The following is a 20,648-nucleotide window of genomic DNA, read 5'->3' on the forward strand; positions in this document are numbered from 1 at the left end:
GGAAAGTTAAGTTTTAAATCCTGTTCACTACATTATAATTACTTTTGCAATCTGCTTAGAATAGTATCAAGGCATAATAAAGACTAATTTTAAGTAGAATAAATAAATAAGCAGTAAGATAACTATTTTGGGGAGTTCACTGTAAAACTGTAATAAAAGGCAATTGAATGCCTGTGATGGGACCTGATTAAGAAACCTATCAACAGTCATTAGATCTCTGTCATTCCTCTCAAGACTCGAAAATAAAACCATTTATTTACCCAGTGGCACAATGACTTCTTCCCTAATGATCTTTAATGTGAGTCCTTTTTGACATTCTTTGATGGTTTTAGAACACTAGCTGTGATAACTCTAAGTCTTTTATGTATCATAACAACTGATTCAGAGACAGTCTGTATCCCTAGTTAGAGAGTCCTTCTTTTTTCAAACTGAAAGCATTAATAGCCCTTATTTGCACTGAAATTCATCTGCCATATTGCTGTGCAGTTATTCAGCTGAGGTCTTCTCTACCTTAAATGAAGCATATTGTGATGCATACAACAACCCAGCAAATCCTATTACATCTTTGTACAGACATCATGTAAAACGCAGCAGAACTAAAGAATTAACAATCTAACACACACTATAGTAATTCAAAAGACTAACCATAACATAACTCTAAGAAAAATATCTCGCCCTCTTTTCATTTTCTCTCTGTTTTTCTTTTTCTCTCTTATCACCTGGTGGATTTCTTTTTCACACAGAATGTGGAAGAAAAGGATTTTATATTCAAAAGCATCATCAAGTTGTACTCAGTATTGCCAAACATTTCAAATTTACCCAGCTGTATTCTTTCAGTAACTTCATATGGACAAAAATTAGAAATATTTTTTTTCTAATTTATTGTACTATTCTCTATTCATTGTACTGTTAGAACAAATATAAGGAGTGTTCATGAGATATTGTATTTGAAATGAAAATCTCTATAGAATTCTCAAGAAATGTATATTACTGCATACAAATAAAACCAAACCATTAATCATAATGGAAATGTTCAAAGAATTTTATATTGATTGCATGAATTTTTATGAGGAACTGTTATCTTGTAAATAAAGATTTTTAAAATGCTCTAAAGTTAACTGGAAAATAAGTGAACAATCAGTCCCAGCAATGAGTGAAGGACACTCAGCTGACCCCATACTGCCATGTGTCTGTCACCTTCAGACAACTGCTATTCCTCCTGCAGAAAATGCTGCTGATTGCTGTTATGCAGACTATGGTGCCCTAGAAAGAAGAACATATATGCTGTTATGGGGATCAAGACAGTGACTAGGAAATGAGTTTTTCCCTCTTCTTTTACTGAAAAATGTTTTAACATAGAGAAAAACAAAGGGTTAAATAGATGAAAATAAGTTCCTGGTCATACTCATTATGATGTCTTAGGAGATTCAGTGATAACATAGCCTCTTTCCCTCTTCTTTCTATCTTGGCTGCCTAGCTTTAGTAAATTTGCTATGCAATTTTCTTGGGTTTTGATAATTTAACTTCTTATGACAACCACTGAGCAGCTCTTTTACCAAATTTTCAGCTATACCAATCTCAGAAGTTCAAAGGACTCCAAAATATGAAGCACTGGAAAAAATTCCTAAATGTATCAGATTCATCCAAGTCTCCCTTGACAGCATTGTTGATCCTGTGTCTCCTCTCTGGACCATTTCCCAGTAGAGGCACCAGACTAGAGGCACTGACATCATGAACCTGACCGCACGTAATCTATTTCTCCTTAAATATCTCCTGAAGCAAGCAGAGGTTATGGATATTGCCACCAAGAATATCACAGTCTCCAAGCAAATAATCTCACAGAAAATGGCAAATGTCCTTTACGAACTAGTGTAAGCACTGCCAATGTTAGCTATTTGGACATGGCAACCCCCATACACAGCTGAAATCAAACTCTGTAACCAATATTTATAAATCTGCATTCAAATGTGGGTATTTCAATATGTATCAGGTTCATTACATCCACAGGCACCATCCTTGTCTTAACCATACACTGCCTGACAGTAAGCTGTCAACATGTCCATCCAAACGTTTTTTAGAATGGAGCAAATATATGCAGGTGGAGCAAATATGCACCATCAGAAACAAAAAATATATACATCAAACATATGTTAAAGTATGCAACATTGACACAAAGAGTCCTTTCAGTAGATTAGAAATCAGTGCATAAACACTCACTCATCCTGTTCCTGTCCTGGTGGGTGCTACACGCTGGCTGCATAGCTCATTGCCTGTAGAAAGTGAAATGGCACTACTGGTATATCTGAGCTGTCTTCACCTGAGAACGATAGGATCAGAGACTACCCTTCCTCAGACCCAATACTCTGGGTTGGATTTTACCTTCTCATGAACAGTAGGCTAGATTAAAATTTAACTCTGGAACATACACAGAGTATTCTCAGAGGACCTAAACTGGACTTCAGCTTTAGCAAAACTGAAATCATTCATATGTGGATACTTGCAATTTAACTCCTTCCTGAAGCCTGTAAAGATGTTCTCATTAAGATATGGTAAAACTTTTCCTCAAACTGCTAGAAATGGGGTAGCTGACTTCACTCAATCTGATCTTCTTGTCAAGCCTTGAGGAAAGATCCTGGTACCTCTGGCCAGTACAAAAGATGGCAGTGTTCATCATGCCAGGACATCTAAACAACTTCAACAGGAGAATAGATTTGTTCTTCTGTTAGAGCATGCCCACCTGATGGACAGGCAGAGCTCCCATATTGAAAGAACAGAATGTTTCTGATCTAAATAGCTTCACTTAATCATTAGGGAACTGTAAGATTGAATAAATAGATGTCATTTGGAATATAAATGGTGGAGTCACTTTATTTGTTCCCTTGTGGCAGAGTACATCTGAAAGGATGATAAGCAAAGATAAGGTATCTTGAAATTCCATCCTAATAGGCAATAAATTATCCTCCTGCAAAGCAGGCTTTCAAAGTAAAATTCACACAGTCTCTCAGCTCAGCACACAGCCAGATGCCTTGAAGGCCATGTAAGCCACTTTAGAAGCAACAGTAGATGGCAGACCATGTAAATGGCCAATAATGAATCAATGAAACGGAAAATAAGAGTAAATTAATTTCAGAACAGTACAAGTTCTGAAGCTAAAAAGCATTTTTAATACTCTTCCACTGTCCACCCAAAGACTCTAAAAGAATTTGCCAAACAAATAAAATCTTTCAGTGGGATGGAAGAGCTAAACAGGAAAAATCATATGCACAAAAATAAAAAGGTGGCTTCTAAATATAAAATCATACTGCTTGCTACGGCTTTAATGATTAGCTTCTTTCTTCAGTTCTCTCAACTCATTTCCTACTGGGATATTTTCAGAAAGTCCGGGACTTCTATTATTTCCATGTCTAGTAGGAAAAAAAATACACGAATTAGGAATATAAAATAGACACAAAGGATTTGATTGAGACTGCATACATTAAGAAGAAGGGCGCAGCTGCATTTCCTTAGGTAATTCTGGTATAAATAGCTGAGAGAAATGCTCACAATCACAAAAAAAAAGATGTGTTAGTGTTTCAAAAATCATCTTTCCTCTGCTGAAATTAGCTGTTTCTCAGCTAAGAAGCAGTAAGTAACTGACTTTGTGTATCTTCTTAAGATTTAGACTGTTGGAAGTAACCTGGAATCTCTTAAAGCACCTTCAGGCTGACCAAAAACATGAAACCCAAGCAGAGTTGTGACTGTACTCTTCTTGATAGCTAGCCCAGTGAGGCATGGAGGAGTGAAAATGCCATGCTTAAGGAAGAACAGAAGCCTCTTTTGGTTCATCTCAGAGCATTTCCTTCTGTTTTATTACTGCAGATAAAAACAACCCCAAACACAAAAAAACCCAACACCATGATATCTAGTTATAAGCCTTTGAGCCTGAACAACTTTCACACATACCCACTCTGTCTACTGATAAATCCCCAGAGAGAGGCAGTAAATGAACTGCAGCTCACATGAACTGTTCAGACAGGTCACTCACTACTGCACTTTGCTAAGTCTCCTTCCATGCCTTCCTTCTCTTATCACCCATGTAACTGCCATTTAAGTGAGGCCTATACCCAAATATCATGGAAAGTAGTCTGATCAAGTGCAGCAGTAGAGCTGTTCCTGCACCAGAGGGAATCAGAAACTACAGCTCTAAAATTCCTCCATGAGAGATTATGTTGCTTGCCTTCCAGAAATTATTTTTTCAAGAATTTCAGTGTCAAGTGATTATTAACTGGCACTGTAAATACCCCAGTTAGCACTGCAGATTTTTAATTATCCTTCCTTCCCCATGACACAGAAACATAGATGACTCACATCACAGTGCACGATGTTAATATAGTTTTATTTTAAATTATAGCTAAAAATTCCTGCTAGTATAAAACCTACTGCAGTTCCTCCTGTAAGAACAAATTCTTTCCCTTTGAATCTGCTTGATGACAGTGGCATGCAAATATGTCATTAAGTTACTCAGTAAGAATGAGGTGGGGAGATACTATAGTCCCATCTATCCACAACGAAATCATATATACTATGAAAACATTGAAGATCTACGAAAAAGGCCAATGATCAACGTTTGGGTTTTTTAAATGTTTAGCACATTTATCTGTCTTAGATTTGTATATGAGATTGCAAAAGATGGTGAAAACAATCAATTTTTAAAGGGGGTATTTAGCCTATTGAAATAGCAAATGAGCCATAAAATTTTTATCTGGGTGGAAACATTCGAAGAAATGTAAGGAACAGGAACTGACTTTACTGCCTTCCTTTACGATATACCAACTTAGAAAAATACTGGAGGTATGACAGTTCAGGGAACAAGAGGGAGCATGGTTAAGAATAGTTTGATACAGTTAGTTAGGCATGGCTTACATAAAACTCATTTTGGTTGTTGGAAAGGTCTAACCCAGTCCCGACACAGATATTAAAAAATGTGTAAGATATGAAACAATCTAGGAACCAGCACCTATGAGTCCTTTCTTTCTTTGTCTCAGGAGAGACACAGTGTTCTGAGAAGCTTTATGCTTTGACAGAATATAGTGGAATAGAATAGTTATCAGTAAAGACTTCAGCTCTAAATGTAAATGTAGCACATGGGAGGATTGCCCTTTGTTATCTAAAAATGTCTTCAGATAGATACGTCTTGAATGTGAGAGCTACATAGAACTAAGAATGGTAGTAGGTTTTGTCAATTTATTAGGCTGAAAAATAACTTTATTCTGACATTCCTGCAGTGTATTAACTTCTCAGGAAGACTGTCCTCACTTAAACTATGAACTTAGAAGGCCAGGTGGACAGGTGGATCCATCAGTACCAAAAATCAAGAGTTTACCACCCCTAATGTTTTACCACCATCAGAAGTTCCTTACCATCATGTCGGTGCCTCAAGCAATATTCTGCTGTAAGTGGCAGTTCAGCCACTGTAATTAGTGTCAGGTATGAATGAAATCAATGTGAGCCTTGTTCTGCCTGAAGGATGATGTCAGGGTGCACTCCTACAAACCAGAACCAGCAGAAATGACCACTTTTATTACTCACACAATAACGAGCACCAAAGACTATTACCTCTCATCAAAAGAGACCTACACAGAGTACCTCTGCAAAGGCTAGGAAAGGGCAGTGTGATCTGCAGCAAGCAGAGAGCCCTCTCCAGCCTCCCAGCTTTAATTGTCCACTGCAAACTTCTAAATTTCACTCAGCTTTGTATATTGCAGCCTTAAGAGGAGATTCACGCTTTTTCAGACAAATTTTAACAGTGGCTGCCTACAGTGCTCTGCAGGTGGCAGAAGAAAACCCTGCAAACTTCTTAATTAATGAGAACAGGACCAATAGAACAGTAACTGAAGCTCAACAAATTTCTGCAGGGATTATGGCAACAACTGTCTTCATTCCATGTTCAGTCTTGCTCAGATCTGCCTATGTCATATGTTGATCAATACAGCTTTTTAAAACTTCCCAGTGATATCTGCAATTCCAACCCAATAGCCAGTGAGGAGAGACAAGATATAACAAGCAGTTCTGCAAGAATTTTGTTGGGAAAAACAGAGACCAAAGAATAATTTATTGTAGGTAGTCACGAGTAGTAAAAACAAGTAACAGGAAATTCTGCTTTTATCATAATATGTACAGAAAAAGAATACTTTTCACAAGAAAAATCCTTCCTTTCTCAGTTGCTTACTCAAATTACCTGATGTACAGAAGAATGTGTTTTGATTTAGGCTTTCAGCTGCACTCTGTCCTAATTTTGAAACTCCAGGTTAATTTTCATTTGTTGTAATGAATTCTTGAATAGACATTTGTTGAAGGTGCTTGATGCTTCCATGTTCTTGTTTTTTTTCCCGTGCCTCAACAGTTATGATACATTTTTAAACTGTTTCCTAATTTATGATGCTTTATACTGAGAAGAAGTTGTAAAGCTTAATTGTTTACTGCTCAAAATCCATGTTATTAAATAGACTCTCATTTTTTCTTAGAACTCTTACTGTCTTTATATAGAGTTATTGAGTTACCTTCATTCAAAGAAAACTTCAACTATTTTATATCACGTAGGATTCCTAACAGTCCAGAAGCTCAGTACATTTTACAAGGGTCAGTTGGAGCCTGATGAGACAAGATAATCTGCCAGAAGATCACACAGCAAGATGACAGAGCTAAGAAAGAATCTAAGCCTCCTGATTTATCAGATCTGGGTTTAGGATTTTTATAAGTCTCATTAGCTGCAGCTGTTGGACTTTTCACCCTCTCCTATGTTGCAGGTGATATCTACTTCTTAATGCCATCTAGATATATAATGATCTTGTCTTTGACAGAGGTTCAAGACATCACAGATCCTTCCTTTTGATCTCTCCTTCCTTCTTGTGACATAACATTTGGCTTTTGGTCTTCTACAACAAATCAGAAATTTGTTATAGAGTGCTAGGAAGGCTGTTGAGCTCTGAAGGCCCCTACAGGAACTGTGCATGAAACTCAGGCATTTCCTAAATTTGGTATCTGCTGCATGTTTTTCCATTATTTCAGAGAATACCATGGTTAAAGTGTTTTTTCAGTTTAATGTTTCTCTAAGTCTTACTCCCATAATCCCTAGACAAAGCTCCTACTCCAAGATCTTAATTCATGTAGGCATTTTGCTAAGTTCAGCCCTTCACACATACACACACTCCCCCTTAGTACATTCTTAACATTATATTCTTAATTCCCACTAGTTTCTATGTGATTTGAGTTTGCATTACAGGAAAACCATTTATTTGAGTCTGTCCCAAACTGGCTGGAAAAGAATATAAAATTTTATAAAATTTTATTTTAGGATTATTTATATAATCCTTTTTTACATTATGTACAGCTTTTTACATCATGTTTTGGCCATGAAATGAGCCAATGCAGCTTGTAAAATGTACCATGAGTTACTAAGGGCAGGAAATATAAGATTAAGATGCTATGCTCGAAAGTATATGCTCTTCCTTCTCACACATTTTCAATTCTGGGTTTGGATTTCTTTCCAAATGATCAGGCATTGCCATCCACTACAGTTGTTCTAAGACTTTGATTGATATTGCCTATTTACCTCACTTTGATGAGTATATCTTTCTTCTCTGCTACAAGTAAGACTACATTATTGTCAGTATTGTGAAAGATCTGCTCAGCAGAAATCACTATTTCAAATTACATTCACTTCTTAATTTCTTATTGTGAAATGCACACAATCAAATGCAGACTTTTAAGATACTACTTTTGAGATGGTCTATAATCCAAACTCTTCCCAGATTAATCCTTCTTGACCTTTTCTTTTAAGTCTCTTTTGGCATTTTTATAAGAAATAAGCTGCATGTGTGTGGGAAGGAGAATTGTCTAACCATCATCCAAAGCAGCAATAGGCAGCCTGTGTTTCCAAATGATTAAACATTTTTCATTCTTCTTTGCCCTTTTTAATTAATTTCTACTACTGTTTTATTTCCCTTTGGTTCTGTGTTTCTCATACTTTCATTACCATATTCTGTTTTAAGTTAAAGTATTCATACAAAGATTTTCCTTAAATGTTAGCAACTCAGCACACAGATACAGTTACTGTTACAGTTTAGATAACAGACTGCAGTTAAAACTTATAATAGTTTATGTTAATATTGACCACTACAGATGGTCTTTGCTGGTCTTCCCAAAGTTTGTGACTGCACCACTTCATTGTGCATTCACACTAAGATAGAAAGGCAAGAGAAGCTCAGTCTTCATTTTGAAAGCATTTATGAGATGCACTTCTTTCCTAAAATTATAAATCACTATAGCCAAAGCAAAGTGGCCATGGTGCTTAACAGTGTATTGACCTGCAATTTTGCAGCAGATTACCAGCAATATTGACAAGTATTATTTGCATTATATGAAGGTTTTTAATGGGTAGAGTTTCAATCAGTAAAAGGAGCTTAAAAGAGAGAAAAACCTTTTACCAGGGCTAGTAGTGACATGAAACAGGGCAGTGTTCATTATGAGTGTGGCAAGACAGAGAAGTCATGAATGTCCCACTCTTGGAAGCGACCCATGGCTTTGAGCAACCCGGTCTAGTGGGCAGTATTGCTGCCTGCAGCAGGGCAGGGGGATGAAACTCAGTGATCTTGGAGGTCCCTTCCTACCCCCAATCCATTCTGTGATTGCTGCCACTGTGGGTCATCAGGCCAGACTTATAGTTCAGCAAGTGTATAAGCAACTAAATTAGATTAAAGATTTGGCAGTAGGCTGACTGTAAGCCTGTTTCAGAAAGCCCTCTAAGACAAATAGTTACATCTCAGTTGGAAACAAGCAGCAGTCAATTTAATTAATTGTAGGTCAGGGTCAGAGCAAGGTTTAGTGTTCATAATGGTAAAAAACTGATCAAGAAAAAACCCACTTAGACCCAGAGGAGGCTGTAGGGTTGCGCAGTGCATTACAGTCTATAGTGTTCTAGATGCTTTCTCCTTTAGGTAGGTTAAGGTAACTGTGCTTTTGGCTACAATTAGGATCGTGGTGTTTGTCTACAGGATGGTAGAGGCTTTAGAGAAGCTATAGCGCCCAGCTTTAAGAAGGACTCGTGGACAGTCTTTCTATCTTTCTATGGAACGTTGAGACACTGATCTACCCAAGCTTTCCCCATTATAATAAAATTCCCATAACCCGTGCACAGTTCATCTACCCGTGCACAACCTGGCTACCCATCATCGCACAGCTGCGCCGCCAGCGCCCGAGAGGCTGCGGCCGGGGCCAGCTCATGGCACCGGCGGCTCCGAGCCTCCCGGGCGGCGGACGCAGCCCGGCTCGGCGGGCGGAGTCTGCTCCCGCCACCGCCTCCCGGCTCCCCCCGCCGGGCCTTCCGCCCACGCCGGGCGGGATGCGGGGCGCTCGCAGGCGGCTCTGCTCCGCCCTGATCGTCGCGTACGGCCTCTTCTCCCTCTACGCGGCCTACACCGTGTTCCTGCGGCCGCGCCGCCCTGCCGCCCCTCGCCCGCACCGGGACCGCCGCGGCCCGCGAGGTAAGCGCGGCGGTGAGGCCGCTGCGAGCCGGCCTGTCCGCGGCCGGCGCGGCGGAGGCGGCGGGTTTGGTGCGGGGCCGGCCCGGCGGGCGGGGCCTGGTGGCGCCTCTGAGAGAGAGCGGGGCCTGCGCTGGCCGCGGCCGTTTCCGCTGGGCCTCGGGTGGCACCGCGCGGGCCGGCGGTGGTTGTGGTGGCGTGGTGGTGTGCACGGCCCAGGGCTGAAGGGTGGTTGTCAGGTGCTGAGTGAAACTGCGAATTTGAGAAAATTCATTAGTTCTCCTAAAGTTGTGAACGTGAATTTTTTTTTTTTTTCTCTTTTAAACTGTAAATCATGCCTTTAGGTTTCACAGATCATGTTGCCTTGGGAAATGAAGAGTGGAATCCATGGGATGCAGATGAGAAAAACGAGCTGGCTGCTTCTCAGCAGAGATATGAAGCTAATCTTAAAATTATAAAATATGCGAGGTCTCACCTAGAACAGACCAGTCTTAGAGTACAGATTTGGGGCAAAGCAGCAATTGGTAAGCAGACGTAGTCAATTTCTGTTGGTTATTTAACCTTTCTGGTTTAGCACTGTTTCCTAATGACTAAACTTTATTATATGATTCTATAGTATGTGTGTCTGTACATGAGGGGTATTAAGGAAATGTTGGCTGTTACTCAAATTCATAGCAATATAAGAATAGTTGAACTCCAGTTTCTTTGTATCAGTTCCTTTCAAGGCTGTTTTTCTGCATCTGTTAAGGAAAATGTCTCAAATGGCAAAGAAACACAGTTACTTTTTTAATCCAGTCTAGTTCACAGTATGACGCAGGAGAGGCCTCTTACTTGCCTAACCAGATTATTTTTGTCACATTTAGACGTAGTGAAATAAAGCATCACACAGTGAGAAATATAACATTTTCTGTATTTTAGTGTACTGTAGTACTACTGCCACTTTTAAATTCTTCTGTTGTGCAAGATACTGAGTTCTCCCTCTACACAAACCAAGGGAACCAAGGTCTTCTCAAGCTATTTACTGCTGAAGACAAACTTACAAATCAAACTTCCATGCAGCATTGTAGAGCACTTGAGTATATTACCTGGTATATTACCGTCACAAAAATTGGTGCATTTCACAAAAGCTTAAGAGAAGTATGTTTGTCCTTAAAATGCCAGTTAACATTTACTCATTTTTAGTAGTATGTGTGCTGGAAAGAGTTGCTAACAGAAGCAGTAATATGTATCTTCATCTGCTGATATTTTGTCAGGCAAAGAATCTTTTTAAATGCCAATTGGGAAAAGTTCAATTTAACAAATTTCAAGTCATATTAAGCAAGAAGCTCTGACATTTTTTTCCCAAGTTCTTGTGTTATGATGCTTTTTCGTTTTCCAGAAATATTTTTTAGGACTGTAGAGTAGGCAAGATGTGTACATTCACATTCTCCGTCATGTCTTCATTTATGTAGGTCTTTACCTTTGGCAGCATATTTTTGGAGGGCACCTTGAGCCAGCTGATGTGACTGCACAGTGGAGAGAAGGAAGCCAAAAAGCAGGAAAAACATACTTCAGGTATTGTTCACAATGTTGATTTGAATTGTGTGAACTTGAACAAATAATGCATTGGAAGGTTAAAGTACATGATGCACTGCTCAGGTATTATTTTGTCAATCTCAGAGTTGTGGTTATTTTAATGCAGTTGCAAATACTTAAATTTTGTAATGCTTTCATAACTATGGAATTTGCACACAGTTTCTCATTCAAAATTATCATTTATAGACAGAAACACATACTTGATAAATCTAACCAATTCTAGACCAAACATGTCACTGTTAAAAAATAGAAAACTAGGGAGTAATTTGATTTGGCTTATGATGGTTTTTGTTATTAAAAAAGTATGGAAAACCTTACCAATGCCGAGAGGAAGAGCATTGTACGAGACCTCAGTGCCGGGGTCAGGATGCAACATGAGAACAGTGTTAAGAACTAGGTCTTGAGGGCTCATAGTTGATGAAGTTAAGCATGCATATGTGAGGCAGGAAGATGTCTTCTGCTGTTTGGGTTCTGCTGTATTCAAGGAAAAGGGACATGGCTCATTTGTTCATAAATAGGAATGTCTCAAAACCATAATTTGTTTCTTTTTGTAACAAAGTCTATCTAAGCTTCTGCTTGATTTGCAAACCAAAATTTTGTGTAGAAAGGAAGACTACACTTAAAGCAGTGCTTGCTTTAACAGTGGTGTTTGATCTGTGATCATGTATGTTTTAAGACTGTTATCAAATGTTTTATATTATTCAGTGAATGATACAGAGATTTTCTCTGAGTCCCTATTTAATAGCATTTTAATGCTTTCTATGAAGATACAGTCAAAGCTGAAGGTATTTTTGCCTATTTGGCCAGTTAGCCAGTCCATGGAAGTAGGTCTCCTGCAACATTTAGTCACTTGCACCAGGACTGTTAAAAAAGTTTTCTTTTAGTACATAAATTGCACAGTTAAGTGAGTTTAGCTTCTGAAACATGTGTTGCTTCAGAAGGCTGTTTTATCCTTGCATAAAACGTTCTAGTTGAAATATTTGAAGGTAGTATTTGAAGTACACGATTGTGAATTGAAAGGTTTTAAGTGATCACAAAACTTTTTGAAATAATTTTGAGTTGTTTATCAAAGTATCTAACAGGGAATATGGTACAGGCCATAGAATATTTTCAGAAGAAATAGATGACTTTATATACTCTTTAACAGAAAAAGCTATATTCCTTGTCTGCAAATAAATGATAATCCTACAAGTTTAGAGAATCAACTGTGAATGATGCTACTGCATCTTGGGAGTCTGCTTGACTGAGCTATAGAGCTTCCAATTCACAAATAATAGAGAAAGGATACAGTCTTTTCTTTGAATATTGGACCAGTGCCTACAGCGCAGTCTTAGTGGTAAAAGACTTTGTTGTTTCCAGAGTTAAAAATCTTAGAAGCTATAGACATCCATGATACTCTGCCATGATAGGTTATCTTCCTGGTATTGACATGAGCATTTCTTCAAGCTCTTGCTTTCCACATTTATAACATGAAAATAATTTGCTGTATTTTATGAGTCTCAGTAGACTGATTATGGTTGTTTTCATTCTAGTGTGCCTGTTTCAGATGATTTTTTTAATAACCTCACGTTTCCTTAGGGTATGCATCTCTCAAAGACAGACTTCTATACTTGCATTTAAGTATCTTCTTGTTATGTCAAGATGAGCCAGGGCTAACTAGTCTCTGTTTTAATTTCAATTTGGATGCTAGATCCTATAAAAATGCAAAGCTTAAGTTTAGTACCAACATAAGAAAGGTTAACTTTTGACAGGCTAGTAGAAACTTGTTGTGCAAAGTGTAGAAAATATGCAGTATAACTGTTATTTTAACAACTAGGCTTCTGAAATAGCTACTTTTTACTCTATTTAGAAATGCTAGCTTATGTTGCAGAGAAGAATTGTGTGATTTTGTGTTCTCATTGGTTTATAAGATTTTCTAGAATTGTTTACTGCCTGGCTGAGGTAAACTATCTCCATTTGATTACTAGATGAGGCTAGAGGGAGCTAGCTGAGGTGACATATTTGGAGAATATGTGCTGCTCTGCAGTTTTCTGTGGTAAGTGTAATGGTTGTTATAAAATAGACCTCTGGTGAATGTTTTTAAAGAGTACCAAATCTGAAGAGACAAAAATACCACTTGAACACAGTTTTATGAATAAGCCCATTCTATATATTTATGATGGAGGATACACATCTCTAATACAGATTTTGATGGGTATATGTTTTCACCAAAGAAGTTGCCATAAAAATACATAAAATATCCATAAAATGTAGTGATGTGTATTTAAAAACAGGAATGGAGGTGGAACTTCATAGATGTGGATTCTAGTACCATCTTGGCGTATTCAAACAAAAAGCAAGGGAGCAGGATTTAACACTTTCTCTGGCTTGAAACAATTCACACCCTTCTCTCCTGTCATCTGGGAAGATGTTGCAGAGCACAGAGTGCCAAACTTCTTACCTCTTGTTTGGTAAGAGCTTTCCTAAACTTCTATTTCCCCCCAAGTCACACCCTCTATATTATATAAACATTAGGTGTTGCCTTCCCTCAGTCAACTAGGAGAGGTTTCAGTCTATCAAAGGATTCCACCTGGGGTAGCTTCTGGCAATTAATTTTAATAAAACCCTGTAGTGAAGCTTTTTGAAAATCCAGATGCACTACGCTGGATCCTCCATCTGTGTTCTTATTGACACGCTCATAGATCTTTATTGGATTAGTGAAACAGGATTACTCATTCACAGTGGTACTTATCCATATATGTGGTCAGTGATCTTACCTATTGATAAGATTCAGTGGTCTTACTGTTTATTACAGACTTTTTCAGAGAGGGAATTAATACTCACTGTTTCTCCAGAGTCCTCTCAAGTTGTTTTTGTAGATGGGAGTCTACAAAACATGGTGAGTCACTTGCTAAGCATAGTATCTCTTCATAATGACAACTGCACACCTCTGCCAGCAGTTCTGCAATTCTGTGTTTGTGTTCCTTCAAAGCTCTCAGGTGAATGCCATCCAGATTCAAATCCTCCATTTGATATCATACTTATAGTGTTCAACCATGTATTTCTTGCCGAAGCGGCAAAGTTAGGTATGGGAATCTTCCTTATTTTTCTCTTAAGCCATATGGGATGTTGAGGGTTTGTATTTACTTTTTTACTTGTGGATTGAAGCACCCAGTATGCTTCTGATACAGTGTTTTTGAACAGTCCACAAACTCGCTGAAGGCTTCTTGTGATTTGGACTCCTCCTTGATTCTTGATTTTCTCATTTTTATGTAATTCCTTTATTGCTTATGGAATATGTCTATGCTGAATGTATTTATTACGATCCCTCTTGCTGCAAGTGTTAAATTTAATAATTGCTGTTGCAGAATGGCTAACACCTTCAGAATGGGCAGTGTAAGACCCAGTCTAAAATAGCATCTTTTTGTATGACTGTCTATGACTAGTAAGGAAAAACAAGGACTTTATGGAACACAAGTCACATACTTAGTCCAAAAAATGTAATCTTCCCATATTATCTTTGATCTAGCCTTCATGTGAATAGTTAGTACTGTTAGGACTTCTCCCTTAATTTTGCAGCTTCTGTAGTCTCTTCCATTTCCCAGTCCCAGCTGTGTTCTGATTGAGAGGTAATAGCACAACCCTAGCATGACATTTTAATTATTGAAGTATGGGATTTATGAGATTTGCACTTTTTAAGAATTACTTTTTTACCCCCACCGTAATCTTATGCTGTTCAACTTCATGTATTCCTGCACGCAGATTATTGCTTCATAACTTGTACATCTTGTTATTCCTGTAAAGCTGTTATCCTCAAAGTACTGTGTCAGAAAAAACCTTTCTCCCCAAGCCTCTTTGCAAGGTGATCACTGGACCATGTACATATTTAGTCCCTGTTTTAGGCATTCCAAAGCTCAAGGTATTCTCTCTTAGGAATCCCAGTGATTCTGTTCTCATTGTTTGTTAAACTTGGGATTTAAGTCTTGATCTGACTTAACATTTAATGTATTAGAAGTCTCGATTCCAAGTCACAAGTCTTACCAATCTTGGCCCCAAAATATACAACTCCCACCAAGCCAGCAGCATGGCTTAACTCAGGGTTAAAATACACTTGTCTAAGCTCAGTCTACTTCGGATAACTTCACCGGAGTAGTTCGTACAGCTTTTGTTGTGAGGGTTCTTTTCCTCAATAAGTGTATTTGAACTGAAACTAGTTGTTAGTCTCAGCACCTCATGAGGTAAAACTCATGCGCACTCTAAATTAAGTTCTACTGGTAACTGAAAAAACAATAATGCAGCAGACCTAGAAAACTAGCACTTAACTGACTCCTAGGGAAAAAAAAAATAGTTCTCTCCCCTTCACTTTTTCCCAAGCAGTGTAACCGCTACTTCTTTGCATTCAGTCAACAGTCTGGCAACTGAAGAGCAGGAGCTGGCAAATACTGATTTGTTTCATTGCAGTTCATAAATTACTTTTGTCAGATACTTGCAAATGATTAAAGATTTAATGATTTTGCTACATGACTGAAAGTCTTCTGTTAAATATACTGTGCAAGATCCCTAAATGCCCTTTTGTAACTAAAATGTGTGTGCTTACTACCTTATAACAGAGCCTCAAGTTTGACCTGGGTAATACAACCAACCTAAGTTTACGTTTAGATAGATGTTTCTTGTGTTATCAGTTCTACTCAGTAGAAGTTTAACCAAAATACTGAGAATAGTATGCCAGAGTAGCTAACTCTTAATGATACCAGATTTAGTATAGTCTTCAGGTTTTTAGGAAGGCCCCTCTTGTGTTCTAATACAGCGTTAATTGGTTATTACTGGAATTAAGAGAATGTTGAACCTTTAGTGAACATTAAAGTGCATCCTTTTTATGAAACGTGGTGGATTTACACACCTTTTGAGGTTTGGGTATGGTACTAGTTCTGATTTATTGACAAAATACCTTATTTAAGTAAATCACCATTTTCCTGAATAAAAATGAAAGCAGCTTTATTCCTGTGCTAAGCAGTAGATACTAACAATAGAAGTGGTAATAGTTACACAATAATTTTGCAGTATACTGCATTTCCTTTATTGAAGAAAAAAATAATCTCTGGATTGTATACTGTGAAGTAAGACTAGCTAGAGGATTGAGGTAAATAAGTTCTTACTTTGCTTAGTGTTGTATTTTGTATTTCTCAGCTTCCTCACTGGCCCATCTGTAGTTCCCGGCTACTTCTCGGTGGAAGCGGAGCACGTGGTGCTGGTGCTGAACGGGAGGGAGCCGGAGAAGATCACCTACGCCACGAAGTGGCTGCACTACGCACAGACACTGATGGAGACCCGCAGAATCCAGCACGTGGCAGTCGTGCTGCTCGGCAACGAGCAGTGCAACAACGCCTGGATTCAGCCATACCTGAAACGGAACGGGGGATTTGTAAATCTGCTCTTTGTTACATACGACTGTGCGCTCGTAAATGAAGAAGATATTTTCCAGTGGCCTTTAGGAGTTGCTACGTAAGTGCTATAGACAGAAGTTGCCATTGATTAATTAATTGTTGTGCACAAGGTATGGAAAATACGACTCAGTGTTACTGCTGATACCCAAAACAATTGTAATAAGTAAATTGCAGAACATGAACCTATCAGTCCTTTTCTAAATCAAGCACTGGGTCTTTGAAAGTTGCATTTAGCAATAAAAATGATAACAGGAAGAGAATACTAGTGTTTAGGGTTAAAACTTTAGGAAAATGAACCTGCGTCTCCTGAGGTTTTCTGTTTATTCTTTCTTCAGTAGATTTGCTCTTGAGATTTATCATAACTGCTGATGTAATATATACCAGTGATGTGGAGATTCAAAAGATATTTATGTAAGAAAGTTGCAGGTACTATTTTTTAGGAAAGGAAAGAGTACTTTTTTTAACCTCCATTATGGCTCAAAAGGCTTTCCATTTGGAGTTATTATACTCCAATATCACAGTAGTGTAAGCTGTCTTAACTGCTTGTTTAAAAATAGAACATTTTTATTATAGTTAAGTGTTCAAACTATTTATGTGGAGTAAATAAAGGTTTGGTTCAGCTAGATGCATTTTTATTTCTTATTAACAGAGTTGATAGCGGTTTAGCTACTTAGTAGGGTAACAGAAGATGAAAGGAATACAGGATTATTTTCATACCTTGTGTTGAATTTGAATTCAATATCCTGTATTGATCCAGTTTGCTCAACAAGCTAAAAACTCTTACAGAACCTTTTATATACAGTTTGAAATTGTTCACAGTGTCTCTGGAATATGCTAAATTTGCATTATTGATGGTGTCAGAGAATTCATGGCATTGGTAGTTCCTAAGTCAAAAGAAATTGAGCTGCAGGGATTAAGGTGACAGTTAAGAGAAAGCAACAACACTCACAACAATAAACTAGGGTGCAAACATGGGTGGAGGAAGATAAATTAGGTATCAAAATGGGGTTTCTAGCACTTGCATACAATGGCTGTAAAAAATGGTGTTAAAGGCATGAAAATTTTCAAGGTTTTCCAAGTAAAGAGAGAAAATTAAGATGTGGAATGATGCAGAAATATTTGTCATTAAGGGACAAATGCTTATTATAAAACTAAGTGAATTAACATTCATTACGCAGGAGAAGAATGAGGAAAAGACTGCTCCATCAAATAATGTACAACAAGCTATGTAGTAAGCAAAAGATTAGATTATTGAATTCACTCAGATCAAAGTGAGATTTTGCTTTGAGAGGTTACCAGCATATTTTCAGTAGATGAGCATATCCAGAGATTAAGGTAGGTGAGACTTATGTGCCACAGTTACCATAAAACTGGCCATTTCAGTTAAAATTTGTGATTGCATCAATAATAGCTTCTTTGGAAAAGCATGTTAGTAAAGGACATTCTGTAGTATGCACATATAATATTTCTGATGTTGAAACAAGATGTAAGTATTTGGAAACTTTGTGAAGGGACTGATGGGGGGCAAAGGGAATAAAGACATAGTTTTAAGGCAGGACTTGAATTGGTTTACTTGTGGATTGGAAACAAGTAGGTGATTTTAGTCTTAAAATATGATGCACTGAAAATGAAATGCTGCAAAAGGTTTTCCTTTGATATAGTTGTCTAACTTAGACATTGTTTTTACAGCTACAGAAGTTTTCCAGTTGTGGAGCCCAGCTGGTCAATGCTACATGATCCAAGACCATATCTATGTAATTTCTTAGGAACAGTTTATAAGAATTCTTCTAGAGAAACCCTAATCAAAATTCTGAAACAGGACGGGCTTGACAAACTTTGCTGGATTGCAGCCAGAGAACAGTAAGACTTTAATTAACTTCATGAAAATATTTAGAGTTTTTTGTCTGGTTCGTTATTACCAATCTTTTCTTGAGTGTTAATAAATAGTACAAATAATAAGTCATTAAGTCAGGGAATATTGCAGAAACTCTTTGTTTAGGTCATCATAACATAACTGCCCTTCTGTTATATTTTACAAAGTCATATTTTTAAATCTAATATGGAAAAGTCTCCCATATATATAACTATCAAAGTCCATCTGGTTTTCTTCTTAAAAATATTTAATTATGGGAATAAACACTTGTACTTTGTGGAGCTTAATGTCTTTAGTAGAAGAAAGAAGACAGCCATATTTTGTTGTGTTCCACATGAGAGTGGATTTAATCTGTACAGCACAGTTGTTTTTTACTAACAAGATTAGGGTTATGATTATATTTCTTATCTTTGAAAAGTAACACCTATAAAATGTTGGATACCAGGCGCAGTGGTGGTTAGGTAGACCTTAGCTGCCCTGATGAAGAGTCTCAGGAGATAGATTGTATCTGTGACATAAACTCTTATCTCCCAGATGTAATGAGGCACTTCAAGTAGATGAATTCAGCTTAAACGAATTGCTCTGCGTGCTAGCTTTTGAAGAGCAAACTTCTTTTGAGGCCAAAAAAAAAGTCATTAAAAAATCCATTGAGTGTCTCCCTTTTTGTCTGTTTCTAAACTGGGCAGTGCAGTAAATTGACATTTGCATCATCCAAGTCATGCACAAGATTTGAAGTGGCATTTCAATTTGTTTCTTGCACTTCTTAGTATTAATAATTTCCGAAAAGGGACACATATTACAATCTATTTTTAACAGTGACATTTTCAATAAATTTCAGAAGACTTCTAAGAGCAGTTAAAACTAAAAGTCAATTGACTGTGTATGTAATATTAATTTTTTACACTGATAGCATTTTCAGGTTTTTAAATAATAGAAATTAAAGCATATCTCTATTTTTTCATTGCAGTGCCTGTGAGGAAAATATTAATTTTCACCCCATTTATTTTCCTAGGTGGCAGCCTCAAGAAACAAATGAAAGTTTCAAAAACTACCAAGATGCCTTGCTGCAGAGCGATTTGACATTGTGCCCAGTGGGAATAAATACAGAATGTTACAGAATTTATGAAGCTTGTTCATATGGATCTCTGCCCGTTATAGAGGATGTAATGACACCGGGTGATTGCGGAAATTCATCAATGTACCACAGTGCTCCATTGCAATTATTAAAAATCATGGGAGCTCCATTTATCTTTATTAAGAACTGGAAAGAGCTTCCTGCTATTCTAGAAAAAGAAGAAAAAATGAGCTTACAAGAAAAGATTCAAAGGAGAAAAAAGCTTTTAGAATGGTATCGAAATTTCAAAGCATGGATGAGACAAAAATTCATTAATACTTTGGAAAATTCATTTTTGCCCAGTGATAAAGGATAAATTGTCCTGTTTGAAAATCTATAATAGATGACAGCTTAGTGTCCATTAACCTGAGGCATCTTTTACTTAAAAGTAACCTCACAGGACAGATGCATTCCTTTTAAAGTCAATGGAATTGCTCTAAGCTTGGCCAAGAGCTACATTTGGCCCTCCGTCCTTAGTGATTTTCAAAGAGGTTGTTGACGTAATAGGATGGTACAAGGATAACAACAGTTTTGTTACTATTTTCACAATTTCTATGTTGCTGTGTGTCCTGATAAATTTTTTTAAGGATAATACATTTGAGCATGGTAAAATCTAACACAAGAGCATCACTTGTGTTTGAAGAAAAGAGAATGGAGGCTGTATAGTACGGGGTAATTTATTAGGGAGACTAAGAAAGAAAAGTATTATGACAGAATTGCCAGTTTTAGCATATTATGGTAAGTGCATACTTTGAAAATATGAACTTGATTGACATTTTGTTTCCAACAAAGTGACCATAAAGCTAAAGACTATGGAATAAAAATGTATATTTCAAGGTGAAAATAGAGAACTCTTTCTTGAAGATACTTGATAGCAATATATTTCATCTTTAACTTCAGATATTAGAATTACTTTATTTCATTTCTTTTTAGTCTTGGGCTGTACCTTTCTGTGTTTGTTCTTTCATTACCTGTAGTTAGAGCTGCACATTCAGAACACCGAGCCTTAAATGTGAACCTGGTTGTAGCTTATCTGATTCCTTAAGATCTGCTGCAACTTGTCAATGCCAAAAGATGGCAGAAGTGTAATACTGCATGTTTATGGTATTATGTGTACCATGAACAGTTTCAATGCTTTTTTTGTT

The 20,648-nt window shown here is 37.4% G+C and overlaps 1 protein-coding gene across 3 annotated transcripts; it reads left to right on the forward strand.

Annotated features, from left to right (window-relative positions):
- The first annotated feature begins 9,379 nt into the window (after nucleotides 1–9,379).
- On the forward strand, nucleotides 9,380–20,312 carry RXYLT1 (ribitol xylosyltransferase 1). Of its 3 annotated transcripts, XM_062491165.1 has the most exons (6): nucleotides 9,380–9,521; nucleotides 9,863–10,042; nucleotides 10,970–11,072; nucleotides 16,260–16,574; nucleotides 18,206–18,376; nucleotides 19,402–20,312. In XM_062491165.1, exons 1-6 carry the CDS (start codon nucleotides 9,380–9,382, stop codon nucleotides 19,817–19,819), a joined length of 1,329 nt encoding a protein of 442 aa, XP_062347149.1. In that variant the 3' UTR covers nucleotides 19,820–20,312. The 3 variants fall into 3 exon arrangements, with proteins under 3 accessions (XP_062347149.1, XP_062347151.1, XP_062347150.1); XM_062491166.1 differs by lacking the exons at nucleotides 9,380–9,521; nucleotides 9,863–10,042; nucleotides 10,970–11,072 and adding exons at nucleotides 13,511–13,543; nucleotides 13,888–13,971; XM_062491167.1 differs by lacking the exons at nucleotides 9,380–9,521; nucleotides 9,863–10,042 and having other exon boundaries at nucleotides 10,972–11,072; nucleotides 16,238–16,574.
- The last annotated feature ends 336 nt before the right edge of the window (nucleotides 20,313–20,648 follow it).

The sequence above is a fragment of the Cinclus cinclus genome, chromosome 4 (genome assembly GCF_963662255.1).
Source record: "Cinclus cinclus chromosome 4, bCinCin1.1, whole genome shotgun sequence".
NCBI lineage: Eukaryota > Metazoa > Chordata > Aves > Passeriformes > Cinclidae > Cinclus > Cinclus cinclus.